A 23,887-nucleotide genomic window follows, 5' to 3' on the forward strand; every position below is an offset into this window, starting at 1 on the left:
TTCATATCCGGACATTTTCTTTTGTCATTCTTTTTTTCAGGTTATATGTGTGCATGAGTACTAGGTCTTATTTGTTTGCGTGGTGATTTTGCCAATACGCTTATTGGTTCTGGCTGAAACGCCTGTGTTCACTTTTTTTTTATTTTTTATTTTTACCATCCTCTCCATGCTCTGTGCGAAGTTAAGAGGAAACTCGTCCAAGACTTGGATGCAGAGACTACAAATTGGTGCTCTCACTGACATTTTGTTCCCAACATTGAAATCTATTTGCATAATTGTAATTGGTTGATGAGTCACACAAAATAACTCCATGGACCTGTCCCTTTCTGTTTTGCAAAGGTTTTAGGTGGCGATTCTTTGAGGTCATTACCTGACAGTTGTGGATGTGCTGTTTAACGATCATTTATATTTCACATGGAGAAATGAATTTGGCTGCTGTGACCATTAACATAAATATGTCATTGATCAGATTTTTGTAAGTTCATTTCACAATCATGGTCTAAAGCAGTGTGTATCAGTGTGTTATTATGCATCTTTACAAACCTGATACGAGTTTATATTGTATCATACAATTTTGAACGGAGGTCCTTTTGGACAAAAACTATTTAAAATTGGAAATGTGGCTTACCCGTCAGAATGGGACTGATGTGTTTCTGCCAATGGCCCAGAGGAGTGTAATATTCTGTTTCAGTGCTGAAGTTCATGGTCAAACCATTTGGTTCTCAGATGTGCCATTTCTAAACGAGCAGGTGAAATCTGTAGAAACTTTGCTAATTCTTATAGTTTTATAATAAAAGCTTTTATTTTGAAATCTGAATTGTTATTGTTGCATTATTTGGTCAAATATGATGGTTTCAGGGTTTTTTTTTTTTTTGTTTGTTTTTTTATAAATACAAGAGAAGGTAAATTCTTTTTCTGCATTTGAGTTTTAAAAAGCAATTTTTAGCTTTGGATTAGTCTTGTGTGTCCGTTTGGAAATTGTCCATGCTTGCACTTTGTTTGAATCTATTTCTATATAAATTGGCTTTGTAGCTGAAGAAGGAATGCTTTCAGTTGTGAAAGGAACTGATTCTGATGTAAATTGTCCATATGTTGAGTCAAAAAAAAAAATAAAATAAATGTGGGGTAAAGGGGCACTTTGATAAATCAATAAATTGCAGTTTTATTTTGGGGGGCTTTTGCATTTTATTTATAGGACAGTAAACGGGAATATAGATCTGAAATGGGTTAGGTACATGACAGATTGGACTCCAATGCAACAGCTATTTTTATTTTTAATTCAGTCCCCAGAATCTTCAAGGCTTCTGCAGTTCACCATTTGCTGACTTGCTAGTTTCATGTAAAACATGTCAAATTGATTTGTGGCCATAAATCTCAATGTAATCCCCCCCAAAGTCCATTGGTTAATTTATTAGGTTGTAAAGCAGCCATCTGTTGCTGTAAACACAATAAGTCTTTAACTTTTTAAATGTAGTTAACTATTTAATTAAAAAGATAAAAGAGTAAAAGTACTAAGACTAAAAATGATGTGCAACATTGAACTTATATGTTTTAGGTTATTTGTTTTATTACAAGTACCAGAGGTACGTAAGGAGTGCCTTCGAATCAAACAGGGTTAAGAACCACTGATCTACAATACAAAAACATGAAATTAAAGGATCATCCATTCATTAAATACGCCCGTTTTTTAATGATCACATGGAGGGGAAATTAACTACACTGAGAACAACTCTCCAGATGATAACTGTAAGACACATGAGTTGAAAATGTGACTGTCTCCACCACATCTGCCGCCTTGCTGCAGCACCATCACTGAAAAACAAGCCAGTTTAAAATAAAATTCAGAAATTGCAATTGCGCATTTTATCCACTAGGGTGTGATATTGTCTCGTGCCAGTGCAGCACTTACGCACAGTCAGACTTACTTTAGTCATAGAACGCAAAAGTGAGATGAAATTTTCTGACATCCATTTGCCTTTCATCAGCTTTGCGTGCTTCTCTTTGCATTTCACGCTGGCACTCTGGCAGAACGCTGTAGCTGAGGTTGATTAATCAATCTATCAAGGCAATCATTCATGACCTGTCACTTCGTGTGATGATCTAAGTATTCCAGCAATACTCCATTATAAGGTAACAGTGATTTCTTCAAAGTATGTGTAATCATTACTGTTCCAGACTGATTTATAGTCAAGATAATGCACACTTAGCCCTCCGATGTAATGGGATCAAGTGGAAATCTATTTGTCATCCAGATGCTTTGTTCTCTGGAGACTGCAGGTGATTAGGAAACCTGCACCTATCCTCAAAATTTAGCTGCTATGGAAATTCTCCTTAACTTTACACCAGTCTCATTAATGATTAATATGTCATAAATGTAAAGTGGAATGGGAGAAAAAGAAACTTCACCTACAACACGTTTGACCTCAGAATCCCTAGAGTAAGTGTACACTTACATCTGTTCATTTGTGAGGGCAAATCCTGTACTGTTTGCTAAAATTGAGAAATCATAGGATCCTTTGGGTCCTCTGTCATCAGTACAGGTCATAATAACAGGTATCCATGGTAACCCCACTGTTAAAAGGCTGCAGTCTATTCTGTGGCCTAGGTGCAGCTCTGTATTAAACAGAATATTTCTGCCAACAAAGAGAAAGTGAGTCAGCAACATAAAGGAATGGAGGTGAAGGACAGGGGAATCTGAAGATGAAACGACTGGATCAAATACAAAGTGCACCCTTTCATTTGAACCCTAGGAAGGAGAATTGACGTATGCCAATATGGGTCTAGTCTGTTCTAGTGCCAGGAATATCATTTTATTGCCTCTGTTAGTAGGATGTGAATATTTTGTACCAAAGTACCTAGATGGAACCGTAGGCAGTGTGGCATACAGTTATTGACTGAACTGACAGAATGTTTTTCCCTGATTTCTGTCGATGCTCTTCTGTGACTTTAGGTCCATTTCTTAATTTGCATAGATTTGGTCACATCAATAACATTAATGAATCTCTTTTAGGTTATTACTATAAGGTGATCCAAGGCTCAATTTAATTTCCTGAAGAAAATTTAATTCTGGCTAAAGCAATTAGAGCCAAAGCCACTGTGATATGTTCCCATATCACTAATTCATCACTTGGGCTTATCAAGTCTGTCTGTCAGTTGTCTTTGCTATTTTGGTTACAGGAACCTGTTCTGTGAGGATTCTGTGACACTTTCACCTTTGTACAAAGAAAGATATTTCTACATGTCCAAATTGAGCTCCTGCATTTAATACACAATTGGTACAACATGGTCTATTGTTAAACCCAATTATGTTTAATGTCTCAACCATTTTTGATCATTTTGAAAATTTGTGTAAAGGTCATCCAAATATAGGCTAGAGAATTTAGATGCGCTTGTTGTTTCATTTTCATTCTTTGAAGTCATATGACTGATGTGTTCTTTAAACAGACGGCCAATTCTTTCATCTAACTTCGGGTTTTATTTCAAGCCTGCCATTTATGTTCTATTATTGCATTTTTTTCCTTAATTATTTTCAGCATCACTTAGAAGCAACACATGATAAAACATTAATATGTTACTGTATGTAATCTTAAAACATGTAGGCGATTAATCCTGACAGTGTGTGTGCAGCCTTGTTAAAGATTAAACAGCTTGTTTAAACTTGTCTGGGTGAGAAAAGATGATAAAAGGTCAGGACATGTCTAGTCTAAAGAAAGAGAGATGATTAAAGAGGGAGGATGCAATCAAGAATGAACAGTCATTCAAATCATTACGCAGCTATTTTACTGTAGATTCACAACAGAAACATCCACAGACAAGTTGACTAGGCATAAATATTCTGAATAATGGTATTTCAGTACTGTAATTTATTTCTTCTGTTGATCTTTGTTTCTGTGCCTTTTGTATCCCTGTTTTCATATTTAAACACAATGCAGCTCTTGAATCTATAAAGTTGCTCAGATTAAATATTTGTCATTATTGTCAGTAACCAAGTGGTAGCTGATTAGCGTTCAGCCGAGTGTGATGCTCATACCTGTTCAAGGAAATTAAATTCATGCTCATTTACAAAACATTTTGGTTGCCTCAAATTCATGGTGGTTTATTGAGATGCATATAGTTCCCACCTCTCTGTGCTACAAACACTGCAGCCTGGATAATATGATCAAAGCACAGTTATATTTAGATGACTTGTGCACAGTGACACACATCTGTGTGAGTATAAGGGTCAGCTCTGCTGACAGAGAGAATAAAAAGTGTTTTTCCTCAAAGTCTTTTTCCTCCATGTATTGTTTGCAAGTAACAAAAAATGAGCTGCATGTAGATATTTTCACAGAAAATGTTATTAGTACTCTAATTAACAACCATTAATTCTAGTATATATTATACTAGTATAGTATATACTATACTAATATATATTATTTTATGTTGCATACTATTGCACTAGTATTACACTGGAAATGCATTTAAAAAAAAGATTAGTAGGTAATTTTTGTGACTAGTTGTTCATTCAAAAGCTGCTCTTGTCATGTCACTGGGGTTGTATGTTTCCTTTCCTTTCAAAACACTGGATTATTTATAACATGTACTGAGAACATTTGGTTTAATAACTTTAATTTAGTTTATTGAAACAACTGTTGTCACTAAACATATACTTTGAACCTGTTTCTACAATTCATTTTCCTCTCTGTACCATTCTGTCCTTCATTAATTTTACTGTAGCCTTTAAAATGTTTTACACACCATTTGTAAATTATTTGTAAAAATAATATGTTCTATATTTCAAACCTATGTATTTTGTCAGATAGCTAATCGAGTACTTCAAGGAGCAGTTTGAATTTGGAAAAGGAATGACCTTGCTGAGTTGATTATCTTTAGTATTTTGATCGAGAACATGTGCTTTTAGCTCAAGCACAAGAGGAATGATGCATGTGTCAAGCTTTACTAACTCTTGTATTATTCCTTTCTCTGAGGGAATAACATGCTTTGGACCTAAAAGCTGAACTGTAAACTGAGAATGCAATAATAGTACTCATTTAAAAGTCGTAATTTCAGGTACTGGAAGACCTGAATTAGGTATTTTTAGACTGTGGGTTCCTTGAAATGGATGCTTTCCCAACCAATTTATTTGGATCATTGAGCAGTGAACAAATGGTTGTAGTCTTAACAATTACTCCAAAATAACTAGACATACCTGCCAGTAAAAGACAAATATTGAGGTTAAACCACCACCAGAGAAACAAAGAAAGGGGATCTGAGGGTGCCTGAAATAAATAATGTGACAACTATTGTTTTATAGAAAGCAGGATTGAAGAGCAGAGGGCTAGAGATGCTCTGTGCTGCAGAAGGAGAAGGAGAGTGATGAAATGGGTGGATGACCTACGGAGCAGCCATGGCAGGATAATAGTTTAGCTTTGACAGGTAACATACAGACTATACAATTCCATTTATTCAATTCAAAAGGAGAATGAAACTCCCAGGAGTGGACGATCAGTGACAGCTTGAGTACAATGTGTTGTAAAGGAAAATTGAGAAAGAGCTACAAAATGAGTAGTGTCCATGTAAGAGAGGGCTTTGCACAGTCCTAGTAGACAGCATTAATGGGCTGTATTTTATATTATTTTAAGTGGATAGATCTTATTATACCTGTTTTTTTTCTTCTGCAAAACACAAAAAACAGATAAAACTGTTTGGTAACCAGACAAAACTTATTTTATGTTGCACAGAAGAAAGAAAGTCATAAAGGTTTGGAAAGTGAGTGTAAGTGATTACGTAATTTTTGGGTGAACTATCCCTTTAGTGGTGATGTTTGTAGATTTTCTCTTAACCATTCTAAATATGCAGAGCATTTTTAGATGAACCATTCACAGGTTGATTTCTCCAGATGCAATAAACATTGTGTCTCTGTGATGCATAACATTACAGCAGTGTTTGAGCATGCTAACGTGGCTACAATGACTCAACGACATGTGGCATGAGTTTGGGGCTGGACTACCTATTTGTACACCTGTTTGCTGATGTGGATAATATTGGAGGAACCTGTTTGAAAACAGTCATTTTTTAAAAAGAAGATGATAAACAATCTTCCTTCATATGGCTGAAATGTCCACCCGAGTGTATGCAAATGCCCAAAAGCTTATTTAAAGACAGAGCAATGCTTAATGCACTGTTTGTCTTCTGTTGTGTTGTCTGTCTTGACGACTGACATAATAATTAGTGTCCATTAAGTGAGAACACAGCCACTTAAATCTCCCGGCACTGACAATCAATAAACCCAACTAATCACATAGACAGCAAGTGACATCCCTGGTGACACAAGATTTGTTCTTCAATTGGACTACTAAGGATTTGTGTGTCTTAAGACTCCATTATCACTACCGCAGTCTCTGGATCGTATCACTCACAGGAGGATTATTAGTTTAGTCACCTTCTATTTGACCAGCTATTATCCTACAATAGCCCATTTCAGCTAACGTCTATAGAGGGATGTCAAGCTTATCAGTAATGATGTGGGGCTGATAAAAAAAAAAGAACCCTTAATTATTTTTAATTTTTATTTATTGTTTAACTAATCCCCAATGATTTATTTCTTATTCTTATCACTGTTCTTTTGTGCTTGAAGGTTATTCTGTTATTATTATGGCCAACAGAGCATCTCTTTTATCACACCCCATTAATGATTTTGAATTTTAGTCATTGATTCATGAAAAATGAAATTATAGCTGAATGAACATTTGTAAAGCCGGTGCAGGACAGAGGGTGGAACTAACGCTTGATTACATTGCCATCTTATTTTTCACTCAGTGCTGTTTCTTGGAACTGAAAATGAAGGGAATTAAGATAGCAGCAAATTTCTATTAATACTTGCTTAAATTGCTTTATATGTCTTCACCTAAATGTGTTTGTTTAACTCATGATTGTAAACTTGGGTTCTTATTGCACAGAATATTATGTCTTAAAATAATAGATTACATTTTACTGTCGCTATCTCTGGCCAGTTGCATGGAGTTTGACACACACTTTGACATCAGGTGCAGACTCACACACACAGATACATAATGAAAGAAAGCAGGGCTATTGTGTAACAGCCATAAAGTCATTTGCACTAGTGTTCTGTGAGACACGGCTGTCCGTAGCACAAAGTCGAGGTTATACAGTAGACTGACTCTCCTTGGATTTTGAGGATTTATGTTTTGTGGATACTGAGGTGTGAGTGTGTCTGTCTCTGTGTTTGTGCTTACACGTAGATCTGAATGAACTACTGGATTGTCTGTCAGAGAGCTCAATGAGGGGGTGCGTGCGGTCCTCATTTCTGCTGTGTTTCCTGGCGAGTGTATCATCTACGCCATGTCTGCCTGAGGAGTTTACTTGTGCGAGAGGCGGCTGTGTATCTGAGGAACATGTGTGTGATTTCAGAGAGAACTGTGCAGATGGCAGTGATGAGACTAACTGTAAGTATTAGTCTGTAAGTTAGTCTTATCTGCTCTTCAGCTCCTTTGTCTGCTCTTTTATTTGTGTATGTTTCCTGTGCTTATGCAGGCAATTCTTTGACAGTAATGGCCCTTTTTTCCCTCTCTGTTGGCAACGTGATTTTAAATGCTCCTAAAGGCCCTCATGTGTAAATAGTGAGATTTATGGTACACGCATAAAGGAGTGCACTGGGAGGTCTTACAACAGTGCTTTTATAATATTGATTTAATCCTTCTAGGGCTTTTAAAAGGCAGAACATTACCGAATTGAGGTTGATGTATTAGGGTTGACCACTATTGCTTTTGTTTTGCACGTTCATCCTTTTAATGATGCTAAGAAAAGATTTTCCATTAGCATTTTCATTTTCATCTTATGTTGTCCATGTAAACACAGAACATTTTATTATATAACTTGATTTTTTTGTTTCATTTTGCATCTCCTGAATCTATTTTGTGACAACAGATTTTAAGTCAAGCTCATATTAAATGTGTTATATGATGGATGCCGTGCAGAGTTTTTTGAGATGTTCAGATGTTTTTGACGGTGTCTCTGTTACAGATTTTAAATGATTAGCAGACACCAGTGTTTATTTACTGTAATGGCCTGATATAGCTTTGACTTTCCTCTCATAAAGGCTCTGAGTTTGTGAGATGTGACTTTGAAGAAGGTTTCTGTGGTTTTCAACTTCAAAATGAACATCATATTTGGATAAGAGGATCAGGTTTGAGCAATCCCAGTACTGAGACCGACCACAGGGAAAATGTTACTGGTAAGTAAAACAGTTTGTCAAATCTGTATGTATACCACTTAACTCTATAAAACCTACTGATACATGATACATGAATTTCTAAGGCCTCTAATTATTAACATGATCAGCGTTTTTGCTGAGCTCTCTGCACGTCCCTGTTCAGGTGCCACAGAAAACACGCTATTTTATGGATTAAAAATAAAAGATTAATAAAATATAAGGTAAGGTAGTAAATAAGTGTAGAATAGCACTGTTGTTTGCTTATGTGCATCAATCCGAGTGTAAACAGTGAGAGATGGTGAGGCAGGTGAAAAGCGTTTGGTTAACGGTGAATATTGACCTATCGTGTGTCCTGTTGCCGAGCCCCGCCTCGATGTAATGATTGACAGCTGGGGGGCGTGCATGGCTCGGAATGCATTTTCAAATCCACAATGACAAACTATATTCATCACGGGGTATTTAATGAAAATGCAATTTAAACGTCATATATGTAAGTGTCTATGCATTTAAGAAAAATAAAAGACATTTAAATCACCATTTTGCTACCCTTTTGCTGCACCTTTGGCTCAGAATGCATTTTGAAACTCTCATTGCATTTTGCTACAATTATCACACGGTATCATGATGAAAATGCAATCCCAAGTGTCCTACCCACGTCTAAATGCGTTTAGGAAAAACAGCATTTAAATGATAATTTTGCTACAGTTTTTGCTTGGACATGTTAAACATATCTAATAAATTTGGGTAATACATTTTCATTTTAATTTTGCAACTTATAAAGCTTTAAAATATGTTTTTAATTTGCATATTAAAACTAGTGTAGAAAATGGCAAATTTAAATGATATAACTGAATTTTCATTTTGCACTAAATGTTGCACATATGAATGGGAAAATGTAAATTTAAATACAGAAATACATTGCCATTTTACATATTGCATTGCCATTTTGCTACACATATGTTTCCATAATTTCCTGACTTCTAAGGACACTCTTTATTCTCTTTTGTCAGGTCACTGCCTCTATATACACTCAAAGATTGGAGGAGGAGTCACTGCTGAAATATACAGTCCTCTCTTCCAGCCTTCACAGACATGCTGGGTACAGAAAAAACATGACTAAACATCTTCTGGTGTTGTATTTCATTGTCTGTCCTTAAATTAATTCTTAAATTCGGATACCACATAAATCAGTAGCCTGTATTGCCAAACCACCATCTGCTTTTTAGAGCAAGATATCAAAATACTATTTTCCATAATATATACACAACTGTGTGATATTGCTTTTTATACAACTGTTAAAAATGAATGTTGACTTACATTTTAGACACAGTATTTCCAGTTAATTTATCTGTTTTTGCTCTGCCAACAAAATTGTTCAGAACAAAGCCACAGCAGATTCAGTGTTTATGAACAAATTGGTTGAATGAATGATTCAATGACTTACCCTGGTTTAGTTCCTGAATGAATAGGCTGAAGGAATGGCTCACGTATATAGGCACTTATCACCACTGATTGATGTAAAACCTGCAAAAAGATTTGCTGACAAATCATCACCACTAATGCGCATACTGACAGTCTGTCTCAAATTAACACAGACAAGCGGGGTGATTAAAAACAATCAGTCCCAGTGTCAAATTAAATAGCCTATTAAAAGAATTATATGAACGATTTTAGTAGTTCAATAAATGAACCAATGCAATATGTTTTTTGTCAAAAGAGACATACTGCAGAGTTTACCACAAACAATAAGCAACATCTTGTGAAGTGCTTAGCTCAAGCCCTCGATTATATGTGTAGAGCACTTATCCACTGCCACGGCTACACACTCTTATTGACAGCAGAGAGTTATGCATAGGCTGTCAGAGCCCTGACACAGTGGGTAGTGCATGCACTCGTTGTGATCTATGGTTTTAGATTCTCTGTTATCGAATATGGAGTAATTCACTTTGAATGCTTCTCTGCTTAAACTAAAATAAGATGACATTGAACTTGACAGTAAGATGCAATAACATAACCTCACTTTACAACAAAACTGCTTTGAGTATGAGATGCTTTCAGCATTCATTTTGTCTCATTTGGCCAAATGCTGAATATCTTTAATGTTTTCATCTTTAAAGCAGCATGTGTAATGAAGCGAGCAATGCCCCTCTCGAATCCTTTGTTCACATAGCACATTCTTTTGAGGGATTTATATTTTCTCTCCCTTTGTTGTCCTTTCCTTTGAATAGCTAACTTTCTATCGTCATATTGGGATGCTGGCAGGGGCTTTGCAGGTTCTGATCCAGTTCAAATCATCGGGAGAGATGCAGGAAGTTTGGTTTCAGTCCACCTTCAATCCTGATCCACACACTCTTCCCTGGATGCGAACAGTGGTGGTGTTAAACAGCGGAGAGGAGTTTAAGGTTGGTGTGCATGTACTGTATGAGGGAGGGGTTATGTGTGTTTGGGGAAAGGGGTATTATTGTTTGGTATGCATGGTGTATAGTTCAGTCAGTAACACAAAATCACTGTGAATTTACAGGTTGTGATTAGAGGATTGATACTCAACAGCAGTGACCCATATGAAGTTGTAGCGATTGATGATGTGTCCTTCAGCAGAGGATGTGTGGTAGCAGTAGGTGGGTGAACACTAATATGTCTTCTCAAGAGTGCTTTTTTCTGCAAAACTGTCTGGACTGTTTCAGGGCACCATGTATATGCAATAAGGCTGCCTAAATCCACCTAATTCGATTGTTCACATAAAAATGACATTTGTCATTACAAATCTGTATGACTGACTTTATTCTGTGGAGCATCAGTATCATTCAGGGGTGTCCCTAGACCATTTTTACTGGGGCAAGAGCCCCCGTGAAATACCACTGTACCCCAGTAAAAAAAAATTACTGATAAATCCTTATGTGTCAGTGGGATTGATGTATGCTGACCTGAGAATCATTTAGTTTGATAATACTTCAGCAATCAAGTCACATGTGTTTTCTATTAGCTGTCTAGAGTCAGAACCAGCAATGCCAGATTCACAAATGAATCACTCTTATTTGATATAATCGGTCAAACCTGTTTGCAAAAAGCTCTGCGTTCCAAACACTTAAGGGCACAATGTCATATTTAAGGATCAGTCCAAACAGAATTGGTTACTTCAAAGAGACCTTCAGAATGAGGGATTTTGAAGGGTACAAATGGTGGACACTTTGCTCCCATGATTGTTTCCATGGGTTTAATTGCATGACGAAAGTCCCTTCTTTATTGGCTTTGGGAAGATGATGAGTTTGAAGAAACAGTTTTTCATTCATCCCTTCGAGGCTCTCAGTCTGGAGGGTAAAACATTCAAAGGAACTTCTTCAGAGTGGAATGCATTGTTGGTCTGAAATTGTTCACGATTCAGTTTGATTAATTCGGATGCACTTAAGCACTGAAAGAGATAGTTCACCCAAAAATGAAAATTCTGTCATTAATTACTCACCCTCATGTTGTTCCAAACCCGTAAGACCTTCGTTCATCTTCGGGACACAAATTAAGATATTTTTGATGAAATCCAAGAGCCTTCTGATCCTCCATAAACAGCAATGCAACTGAAATGTTCCCAGGCTCTACTATGTTAACTATTTTATATTATATATATACAGTGGTGTGAAAAAGTGTTGGCTCCCTTCCTGATGTTTGTCACACTTTTAATGTTTCAGATCATCAAACAAGTTTAAATATTAATCAAAGATAACACAAGTAAACACAACATGCATTTTTAAATGAAGTTTTTTATTATGAAGGGAAAACAAAATCCAAACCCACATGGCCCTGTGTGAAAAAGTGCTTGCCTCCTAAACCTAATAACTGGTTGTGCCACCCTTAGCAGCAACAACTGCAATCTAGCGTTTGCGATAACTTGCAATGAGTCTGTTACAGAATTGTTGTAATTCAGCCACATTGGAGGGTTTTCGAGCATGAACCGCCTTTTTAAGGTCATGCCACAACATCTCAATAGGATTCAGGTCAGGACTTTGATTTGGCCACTCCAAAGTCTTCGTTTTGTTTTCTTCAGCCATTCAGAGGTGGACTTGCTGGTGTGTTTTGGATCATTGTCCTGCTGCAGAACCCGAGTTCGCTTCAGCTTGAGGTCACGAACAGATGGCCGGACATTCTCCTTCAGGATTTTCTGATAGAGTGCAGAATTCATGGTTCCATCAATTATTTCAAGTCATCCAGGTTCTGAAGCTGCAAAGCAGCCCCAGACCATCACACTACCACCACCATGTTTGACTGTTGGTATGATGTTCTTTTTATGAAATGCTGTGTTGGTTTTATGCCAGATGTAACGGGACACACACCTTCCAAAAAGTTCAACTTTTGTCGTATCAGTCCACAGAATATTTGCCCAAAAGTCTTGGGAATAATCATGATATTTTTTGGCAAATATGAGACGAGCCTTTGTGTTCTTTTTGGTCAGCAATGGCTTTTGTCTTGGAACTCTCCCATGGATGCTGTTTTTGCCCAGTCTCTTTCTTATTGTTGAATCATGAACACTGACCTTAATTGAGGCAAGTGAGGCCTGCCGTTCTTTAGATGTTGTTCTGGGTTCTTTTCTGACCTCCTGGATGAGTCGTCTTTGTGCTCTTGGAGTAATTTTGGTAGGCCGGCCTCTCCTGGGAAGGTTCACCACTGTTCCAAGTTTTTTCCATTTGTGGATAATGGCTCTGACCGTGGTTTGCTGGAGTCCCACAGCCTTAGAAATGACTTTATAACCCTTTCCAGACTGATACATGTAAACTATTTTGTTTCTCGTCTGTTTATGAATTTCTTAAGATCGCTGAATGATATGTTGCTCTTTAAACATGCTTCACTTTGTCAGACAGGTTCTGTTTAAGTGATTTCTTGATTCAACAGGTCTGGCAGTAATCAGGCCTGGGTTTGGCTAGTGAAATTTAACTCGGCTTTCTAAAATAATGTCGTTAATCACAGTTCTTTCATGATTTAATAGGAGGGGGCAATTAATTTTTCACGTAGGGCCAGGTAAGTTTGGACAGTTTTTTTTTGCTTTAAAAAATGAAATCATCATTTAAAAACTGCTTTTTTTATTTACTTGCATTATCTTTGTGTAATATTACAATTAGTTTGATGATCTGAATCTTTTAAGTGTGACAAATATGCAAAAACAATTAAAAATCAGGAAGGGGGCCAACACTTGATATTACGAAGCTACGAGAATACTTTTTGTGCACAAAGAAAACAAAAATAACGACTTTATTCAACAGTTCTTCTCTTCCACGTCACCGTCCTCTCCCATTATCGAGAGTACCACGACACATGCATGTGCTGCTGCTGACGTAAAACACATGTGCTGCGCCTTGTTTACTAGTTGCGTGTTTTACTATGTTTCTGGGTCTGGGAACGTTTCAGTTGCATTGCTCTCTATGGAGGCTCAGAAAGCTCTCGGATTTAATCAAACATATTTTCATTTTGGGTGAACTATTCCTTGAATTGTTTGCTGCGGATTCTCACACTGCAATAATAACAGGAATACAGGATGTTTTATAAAAGAGCAGTGGATTAGGTGGATATTTTCCTACAGTTTATTGTAGCAGGGCTCTCAAGTTATAGTGAAAGTTTGGAGTGAGATTAGGGGAGAGGCCACGCAAAGGAGAGGAGTCACTCAAATATTTGCAGCACCCAAGTTTTTGAAAGCAGTTCAATTTTACCTATTGTTCATAATTTACCAGCACAAATAGAAGTTATAACATTTGGTAAATCTGATGAAAGACTAATTAATTCTAATAAAATAAAAAGATTTATGTATTTAAAAATACAATACAAAAATAAAATTTTGCCCCAAACTAGCCAACTGAACAGCAGTACTCAATGTGCATACTGTACACATATACATTACAGTACTTACCCTGAGCTATGTCAAACTGTGTGTGTGTGAGAGAGAGAGAGACCGAGAGAGAACACATTTCAGTTTATGTTTATTTTTTTCTGTTGTAAATGTTTGTTGCACATTTTGATGCCTGATGACAGGGGTAGAGGACTCCCACATAAAGCACTGTCATGATAATAGCGTTCCATCCAGAGCCAAACTGCTTCTAGTTTTGGTTTTGTTCATACCCACCATGGAAAACACACTGCATCTGAATTTGAATTTAGGGAAGCCTCAGTGCTTTATATGTGAGCCCCCTACCCCTGTCATCAAGGCATCAAGATGTGCAACAAACACAACAGAAAAAAACTTCATAAGCTGAAATGTGTTCTCTCTCTCTCTCTCTCTCTCTCACACACACACACACACACACACACACACACAGAGCATACATGTTCAGGACAAGTTCTGTAATCCTACTGTGTGTGTACAGTATGTACATTGAGCACTGCTGTTCAGTTGGCATGTTTAGCCAAATTTATTTGTATTTTTGATCCTTTTTTAAATATGTAAAACAATTTATTTTATTTGGATGAATTTGTCTGTTTTTTATCAGATTCACCAACTCTTATAACATCTCTAGTACTTTCCTTTCAGGAAGCCAAAGCTAAGTTAAAGCTTCTGGTTGCAAAGCAGTTGGAGAGTTTTTGTTTTTTTTTGGTTTTGATTTTTTACTGCATCAATAATACTTTAGCAGGAATTTGGCTATATTCCCCAACGTCAGCTCTCACTATCTTTTCACAGGCAAGTGATTTCGTAGAGGAATCTTAAAATTGAAAAAAAAAAAAAAAATGAAGGGTTTACCTACAGCATTCATCGGATCTTTCTCTTCCAACTTACACTATATGTGCACGCACATCCATGTTGCTTAGTATCGAACCTGCTTGCGGCAGAATCGTGTAATTTAAACGGAAACAGCAACATCCTAATTTCTGATTGGCTGGTAGGTGGCATTAAACTCTATAACTCGCGAGTCGAGAGAGCTATGAACTCAGCAGAAAACTTACCTCCGTATTCCCTCATCTATTAATTGTATATTAATTGTAGCGGGACAAGTTGTCCCTTCTCAGCGTGAGAAATACAAGGTGTGGCGTGAGAGCGTGTGAACTGGTTGAAATGCACGAGGAGAGCCCTGTTGTAGGAAATGCTAATGTCTTCTATCTTTTGTCAATGATCAAACAGCTCTTTATTGCACATACAGCTTGTAAACAAAACTTTGCTGCAGGTAAAGCCAATTTTTTTAGATACAAAACAGTAATAAAAAGGGTCTCAAAATATGGACAGACTTTTTGTTGGAGGGCCTGATATGCCCTTTTACTGATAAAAGTCTGGAAATTCCCCTGATATCATCAGTATGTGTGCTTCACTGAAGTTATCCAGTATGTAAGAATATGCTCCTCCTTCAGACGTCCATGTTTGGGTTATAATGTAGCTGTTTGTAAAGACACAAAGATGAAGTTATGTGATGGCTTTGTTTTAGAAATTTCTGAAGGGTGTGAGGTGCAGAGAGCTCAAGAGATGCAGGAATATAAAGCTGTAAATAAGGTCTACTACATTTACAGCCTGTGCTGGATGGACTATGACACCAGAGGGACAATAATGAAGGGAACCTCAGCAACTTTCTAATTTACAGCTCAGCCCGTGATAGAAAGAGGGAGAGACATCAGTTACATTTTTAATTTCGAGTATATATAAATGCCATGACAAAATCATGGTGGGGTTTTATTATCTTCTGAAGATTTTATAGGTCTACATTTTAAGATGTAATTGCTGACACATTATTTTACACATTTGTCACAAAAAATGCTTAACGATTTATGAGAAAAGATAATCTTGGCTTTGTTTTCCATCATAAATACAGATCTGCACAGAACAGAACAGAACAAGGTTGATTTTCTATGACCAAGTGTTTCAAAGGGAGGTTTATGTGTTTAGTTGAAAGTGTGTGCGCGTTACAATACAGCATTACTGTGATTTATTTCAGCAGTACTCTGGACAGTCAGATTAATCATAATAATGTGCCCATGTTCAGATCTACTTCACATGACACCGTTAACAGAGGTAATGCAGGAAGGAGCTCTAAGCCACTCTTCACTTTACGAGTCCCATCTTGACCTTTTGTTTACCTTTTCTATGAAATATGTATTTTGGCTTTATTGTTTTCTCCAGAGACTGACATCAAGACACCTATTCCAACTCAGTGCCCCCGGTCTCAGTTTCACTGTGGGGCAGACGTCTGTGTAGATGAGGAGAAAGTGTGTGATTTTTCATTAGACTGCCCCAATGGAGAGGATGAGGCCAAATGTTGTGAGTATCCATCTTATTTTTAACGTAACTGTACAGCCATTTGTAAATTGAATGTCTTGCAGGTGTCATTCTCTTACAGTTATTTTTTACTGCAGAAATAGCTTACTTGAGAGAATGGAGTAAGCTAGACTGAGAGACTGGACACTCGAAAATCAAAACAGCTTGTATGATTTCACTGGAACATGAGCCATGTCACTGTTTAAGAAACATTTACCTTGATTGATACCAAATACTTTTTTTTGTACAGTGAATGAAAAAAGTTCACCCATAAACCAAAATTCTGTCATCATTTACTCACCCTCATGTTGTTACAAACCTACTGTGTATGGCTTTCTTTCTTCCTTGGAATATAAATATAAATATATATTCTGAAAGTTTGAACTATTTTGTCTATATTTTGAAGGGTGGTTTTATGTTTCATTTATTGTTTCATTATTTCATGACGTTAACTGGACTTTCAGCGGCACAGTGTGATTTCGAGTCTGACTCATGTGGCTGGTATGAGCTTGTCCAGGGTGATGGGTTTGAATGGGTGAGAGGCTCAGCTAATGGAGTCGCCATAGATTATCCAGACCAAACACCACCCCAGGACCACTCTACTAATACAAGTGCAGGTGAGGGCACTGACATAAATACACAGACTAAATCATGAAATGATTTTGTCTCACATTTAATTTACTCTCACTCCCAAAAGATGCTAAAACTGTAGTTCTAACCTATAAACCACATTCACTTATTCCATGTGCACATTTCCTAACATTTACTTAGTTTTCAATGGCACTGAAACATTTTTTAGAATCCCATTTAACTTATGTTTATCTACAAATCACCTGGGAGTGTAAATTGTGTGAGAATTAGGCTAGTTCATTTCAATTTTAGTGCTTTGCTAAAGAAAAATAGTGCTGATTTCATATTGCGTAGATAATTATGTTTGGCCTCTGGGAGATTTGTAAATCAAGTGGGAATTACTGGAATGGTTGCAAATGCCATTTCCATTTTCAGGTTTTTGTTAATACTTTAAAAATATTTTACTATCTCTTTTTCTCCCCCTTTAAGGCCACTTCATGTTTATTTTCAAGAGGAGCAGCATGTTTTCCCAGCAGGCTTTGCTGCGCAGTCCTACATTTCAGCAAACAAGTTCAGATTGCTTCATGACCTTCTGGTAAGGCTCTGGCCTTATTCAAATCCTTTCTAAGCTAGTAAAATACGTTAATTAAAAATTAAAGGGATAGTTCACCCAAAAATTTTAATTCTGTCATTAATTACTCACCCTCATGTTGTTCCAAACCCATAAGACCTTCGTTCATCGGAACACAAATTAAGATATTTTTGATGGAATCTGAGAGCTCTCTGACCCTGCATAGACAGCAATGCAACTGATACGTTTAAGGCCCAGAAAGGTAGTAAGGACATTGTTAAAATAGTCCATGTGACATCAGTGGTTCAACCTTAATTTTATGAAGCTACAATAATACTTCCGTGTCAGTCTTTGATGCATGATCACGACAGTACCACGACGCACACGTGTGCATTCCTCTGCTTGCAAACAAGGAGCAGCGCATCCAGGTTCTCTGTCAGAAGCATCACAAACATGCATCGTGGTGCTGTCGTGAATGGTGGCGGACTGACCCAGAAGAGAAGAAGTTGTTGAATAAAGTCATTATTTTTGTTTTCTTTGCACACAATGTATTCTCATTGCTTCATAAAATTATGGTTGAATTATGGTGACACTGATGTCACATGGAGTATTTTAATGATGTCCTTACTACTTTTCTCTGCCTTGACCCTGGTAATTGCATTGCTGTCTATGCAGGGTCAGAAAGGTCTCGGATTTCATCAAAAATATCTTAGGCTGCGTTTACACTTGGCATTAACATGCGATCACCGTGATCCGATGAAGCAGATCGGATCATCAGTCAATCAGTACACGGCGCGTTTACACTTGGCAACATCAGCTGACTTCTCTATCTGGATAACCAAGCCGATCTTTCTTTCCCACGCAATATTTAAGTCAATAGTCAACCTGAAGTGGTGGGTTTTCTTTTGAAAAGCATTTTCAGTCGCAGGACACTTTACAAATCAGATAAGTGTAGGAGTCTCACTAGCGCTCCACACAGGTGTTCTCCGTCTTTTTTTTCCTGACAGTTCGCGAGAGAGGGGCGGCGTTTTGCGTGATGTCGACCTGAGAATGCAGACACGATGGCTGGATTGCATTTAGATTACACTGAGATCCGATCACAATGTGTCCTTGACTACCTCTGGACCAAGACACGCTGATTGGATAACATTCTGATCAGAAGCGCTTTCACAGGTCGCATGTTAATGCCAAGTGTAAACGCAGCCATTATTTGTGTTCTGAACAAAGGTTGTACGGGTTTGGAACAGCATGAGGGTGAGTAATTAATGACAGAATTTTCATTTTTTGGGTGAACTATCCCTTTAATTAAAATATAATATATTTAAAAATGTATGTTAATATTTGCGAAAAAAACAAATAAAATTATATTCTTCACTGCAGTGTATTTTTTAACATTCATTGTTTAGATTTAGTATTTACATTGATTGTTTTGCTTACAGGCACTATAATTCTGGCCATTCTGTTGGTGCTGCTGAAATGTACCTGGTGATAGAGGGCTTAGACAGCAGCACTATACTTTGGCAAACACTTTACAACCAAGGTAACCAGTGGCACCATGTAATCATCCAGATTGGCAGGCAGACCAGGCCTTTCCACTTCTCAGTTGCAAAACTGAGCTTGGCTGTGTATGAAGGAGTCTCCGCTCTAGATGATATTATGTTCCATAACTGCTCATTGCCTGAAGCTGTGGAGATGTGCCCAACTCCTAATCACCTTCACTGTAGCCGGAGCAAAGCATGTGTGGACTATTACCATATCTGTGACCTGATCGATGACTGTGGAGATGGAACAGATGAGGAAAACTGCTGTCAGTATTTGTGGAGTTTTAAATGGTCATTGAAGCAGTTTATATTGTTTGACGATAGCAGTCACGTTTACAGTGTTCTTTTCTTCTCCTATCAGCACCAGAGCTAATGTGTGACTTTGAGGAAGGTCTGTGTAGCTGGACTCAGGAACATGAGGAAGACATGTTTGATTGGACCCGTATCCAAGGACCCACTCCCACTTTCAACACAGGCCCATGGAAGGACCACACACGAGCCAATGCAGCGGGCCACTTCCTCTATATCGAATCTTCAGACCCACAGAAGTTCAAAGACACGGCCGTTCTTATCAGTCGGCCTTTTCTCCAAACTCCTCGCCGAGGTCCTGAATCCAAACCACCCTGTGCTTTTAGGTTCCACTATCACATGTTTGGCCAGAATGTGTTTCGATTGGCTGTGTACATACGCACACGTAACAGTGGCCGGGGAAATTTGTTGTGGGTTCGCTATGGTGACCAAGGCAACTTCTGGCACAGGAAGACACTGCTGATCAACAGCGCCCACCACTTTCAGGTGAGTTTTGATCAGAATTATGAGGACTGGAGTGTACGAGTCTAATGGTGTCCTTGTGTGCTGAATCATTTGATTAACTGGCTGCTCCAGCTTTAAATTTTATACTCATACATGCACTCTATTGATAATGCACGCACTAAAGTCTGAGTAATCATAGTAACTGTCTCAGCAGACACCACAAAGCATGCTGAAGTGTAGGATAGTATTAGCAATATTAAAAATTCTTTTCCAAGCTTATTAAAATATGAATTATAATCTATATCATGTACTTCCAGTCATTCCAGATATGTAGTACAAAGGTCCTCTTGTCTGCGTTTCCAGACAAAAAAATGTAGAAGGTATAAAATGTAGTATATTTCAATGCTGTTGTATTCTCTTTTGTGAAAGAAATAATATGTGATAAGAGGAAAATTCATATGTTCAAAAGTGCTTTTGCGAGTTAATGCAACGTTTATAAGGGAAACACAATCCACTTGTTAAGTTGTGACAAGTAATACTGTTTCCAGGTCCTAACCTCTACTCGTTTCAATTCAGAATACTATCTAATACAGCACTTTATGAGCACTATACATTTAAAGCACACATTTAACAAGCAGATAGTTGGCAAGTTATTTTTTAGCATCTCTTTCTGCTGGTTACATCGGTACGCCAGTAGGTGGCAGAAATTGAGTCTTTATGTGGATGTTTGACTCATTCACTCAACCGATTCGTTCAAACACACATTCAGGAATGGCAGAATTTGTTTGTGGTTTGTTTGGAATAAGTTACTTAATATTAACTTCTTGTTTATTGAACTGCCCTTAAGACAATAAACCATGATTTTACTACAAATAAACCAAAAGCCATGGTTACTATAGTTTAGTCATGGTATTTTGTAGTAAAACTGTGGTTATACAAATGGTAATCAATACACCAAAATAACATGGTTACTACACTTTTACTGCAATAAAACCATGGTTAATTTTCATAAGGGTGTTGAGTAAGACGCACAGAGCTTATTTACATATTCATAATTCATCTAAACACCGCTTTCATCAGTGTGGATGGCGTCTAGATGTTCAATAACAGTATATCGCTTCAAAGGTATTTCCAATTTTTTTCTTCAAAGTGAAGAACACTGAAAGCCACTGAATCACATTCGGTCTCTTGTACGCTACATGTTCTACATATAGCCTGATATAAACTATTAGAAATCCAGTGATCCTTATTATTAAGTGATTCGCTTGTCCCTAATGTGTCCATTTTAATGGTCTAGTAATTTATTTATTTTTATTTTTGGTAATAAAATAGAAAAGGCATTACCAAAGCATATATTTGATATGCCCATTGTAGTCCACTTATTTTTTTAGATCGTTGTTAGTAAATTGTTTCCCATCCGATAAATGTGCATGCTGCAAAATAAAGATAGGCTCTTCTCTCTTTCTTTTTTGCTGCTACAGATTTTAGTGGAGGGGACTGTTGGTGATGACTTCAGAGGAGATATTGCCATAGATGATCTGTCTTTCATTGGCTGTCAGCCATATGATGGTGAAGTAAAAATGATATGGAATTAGCTTCCTTCAAAAAAAAAAAATCCTTAAAATTACATTCTTATTAGGACTGGTATCAATATGGATCCAGTTGCCCACTTCAGGATGTTAACATTCTGGGTTTTAATGTATTTATGTGTGTATATCTTTGTATATGTAGGTGAATTGCCCTCAAAGGAGCCTAGCACCTTTGCTCCCATCCCCACCTTGTCAGCAGCACCCCCTCATAGCTGCCCTCCTGACCAGTTTGTGTGCTCAACTACAAGCGAGTGTGTGAGCCTCAGTCAAGTGTGTAACTTCAAACCAGACTGCTCTGATAGCTCTGATGAAGAGCACTGTGGTATGCATCTATCTGTCTGTCTGTCTATCTACCAACTGTTCAAAAGTTTTTTTTATGGAAAGAAATTATTACTTTGAACAAGAATGGATTAAACTGATAAAGGTGATAATAAAGACATTTATAATTTTACAAAATGTTTTTATTTCAAATAATTGCTTTCTATTCATCAAAGAATCCTGACTGATAGTAATACAAATGTTTTTTAGCAACAAATCAGCATAATACAATGATTTCTGATTGATTAAGTGGAGTAATGATGCTGAGAATTCAGATTTGCCATCACGGGATTAAATAACATTTTAAAATATATTCAAATGGTAGACCATTATTTTCAATTGTAATATTATTTAATAATACTACTGTATGATTTTTCCTTTTTTAATCAAACAAATGCAGCATTGGTGAGCATAAGAGGCTTCTTTTTTAAAAATATAAATAAGATTTTACCAATCCCGAATTATCCATCCATCATCCATCCTTCTGATATTACTGTTTTGTCTGTTCTCAGTGAAGGAGTATTGTGATTTTGAAGGTGATGCTCTGTGTGGATGGTATTTAAGTGTCCCGGCCACTCCTGTTCCTCCTCATTCCTTTTGCTGGCAGACAGGACAAGGGGAGAGTATTCATCATGGAGAACAGAACCACAGACCTGTTAACGACCACACACTGTGAGCAATAAACAGCATTATTTGCTGGAATGTGTTTGTGCTTTCGTTTATAAATGCATGGTCAGATTTGCTTATATGCAGGTGTGTGTTTTCTGCTTTATTGTGTATACTCATCTGTATACGTGTACATTTTGCAGTGGTTCTTCAGAGGGTTGGTATATATTTGCGGACAGCTCCAATGGAGGATATGGTCATACCACTGATCTCTTGACTGCTCCCATTAAAATAACAGGACCCCAGTGTACACTTGTGTTCTGGTATCACATGAGTGGCTTTACTGTTGGAACGCTGCAGGTGCAATTCTGAATATAATTGTTACTCATTTGCTGCACTGGTAACCCATGCCTAGAAAACTTCAAAACATATTATTAATGTGACAGAATAAATTTCATGCTTCATTTTGCCTTTCATTGTGTTCAAATTCTAAAATGTTTGTTATGAAGGATTTTCCAGAGAACAATTTGCAGTTTGTCAAAACAATCTCAAAACTGTATGTGCAGGTCTTCATCAAATCAAGCTCTGTCACACATGAAGTTTGGTCCCAAAGTGGTAACCAAGGCAACAGCTGGAGGCGGGGTGAGGTCTTCATAGGAATCCGTCATAACATTCAGGTCAGTGGTTCTGTTATATGAGTGAGGACTAATAAATAAATGAAAAAATAAGTTTTTGAATGTCCAGCTTTTTTCCCTTTGGTTCTCCAGCTGTGCCTAAACAACTGCAAAAAATACAGGTACAAACGTTCAAACATTTGAAGTCAGAAAGATTCATTTTAATAAAAAAAAAAAAATTATTTATCAAGGATGCATTAAACTGAGTAAAAGTGACAATAAAGGCATATAATGTTACCAAAATAGTCTATTTTAAATAAATTCTGTTCTTTCTATAGCTGAAAAGGTATCACAGCTTATGCAATATTACTATTTTTACAGTATTTCTGTATATGATCAAATAAATGCAGCCTTGGTAAGCATAAGAGACATACTTCAAATTAAAAAATAAATAAATCTTACCGACCCCAAACCATAGTTTGAACCATAGTTTATGTGTCAACCAGGTAAACAAATTTTATGAAATTTGTTAAAAAAAAGGATTTATGAAACTTATTTACATTTTATAAAGGTGATCGAGAACTGTGTGTTTAGTATTCCTGAAATGTGTGGTAAAATGTTAAGTGTCAAGCTGATGTTTGGACTATTGATGCTTGATCAGAAATATCATGACCTTTTCTCCATCTGGCCCTTGCATCATTAATATTTATCAACACTTCTTATATATAAACACTCTTACAAATGTAGTTCTTCATTGTGCTGGATACTTCATGACAACCTCACTCATTAGTACTGGTTGCCCTTTTGCTGTATACTATCAGGGGCATTAGTGCTCTTTAACTTACTGGCCCTGTCCCAAATGGAACACTTCAAGTGCACTTGCGGTCTTACGGATTTACAA

General features: G+C 37.1%; 1 protein-coding gene across 1 annotated transcript in view; it reads left to right on the top strand.

Moving 5' to 3' along the window:
• The first annotated feature begins 7,252 nt into the window (after nucleotides 1-7,252).
• Nucleotides 7,253-23,887, top strand: part of malrd1 (MAM and LDL receptor class A domain containing 1) — a 36,372-nt gene continuing 19,737 nt past the window's right edge. Inside the window, exons 1-15 of the mRNA XM_058782155.1 lie at nucleotides 7,253-7,445; nucleotides 8,099-8,233; nucleotides 9,223-9,311; nucleotides 10,441-10,614; nucleotides 10,734-10,830; nucleotides 16,290-16,427; nucleotides 16,889-17,041; nucleotides 17,484-17,589; nucleotides 19,005-19,372; nucleotides 19,468-19,901; nucleotides 21,341-21,428; nucleotides 21,591-21,770; nucleotides 22,279-22,438; nucleotides 22,576-22,732; nucleotides 22,939-23,049. Of these exons, the coding sequence (XP_058638138.1) occupies nucleotides 7,280-7,445; nucleotides 8,099-8,233; nucleotides 9,223-9,311; nucleotides 10,441-10,614; nucleotides 10,734-10,830; nucleotides 16,290-16,427; nucleotides 16,889-17,041; nucleotides 17,484-17,589; nucleotides 19,005-19,372; nucleotides 19,468-19,901; nucleotides 21,341-21,428; nucleotides 21,591-21,770; nucleotides 22,279-22,438; nucleotides 22,576-22,732; nucleotides 22,939-23,049 (2,556 nt within the window). The 5' untranslated portion in view covers nucleotides 7,253-7,279. The remainder of the gene's footprint in view (nucleotides 7,446-8,098; nucleotides 8,234-9,222; nucleotides 9,312-10,440; nucleotides 10,615-10,733; nucleotides 10,831-16,289; nucleotides 16,428-16,888; nucleotides 17,042-17,483; nucleotides 17,590-19,004; nucleotides 19,373-19,467; nucleotides 19,902-21,340; nucleotides 21,429-21,590; nucleotides 21,771-22,278; nucleotides 22,439-22,575; nucleotides 22,733-22,938; nucleotides 23,050-23,887) is intronic.

The sequence above is a fragment of the Onychostoma macrolepis genome, chromosome 07 (assembly GCF_012432095.1).
Source record: "Onychostoma macrolepis isolate SWU-2019 chromosome 07, ASM1243209v1, whole genome shotgun sequence".
Lineage (NCBI taxonomy): Eukaryota > Metazoa > Chordata > Actinopteri > Cypriniformes > Cyprinidae > Onychostoma > Onychostoma macrolepis.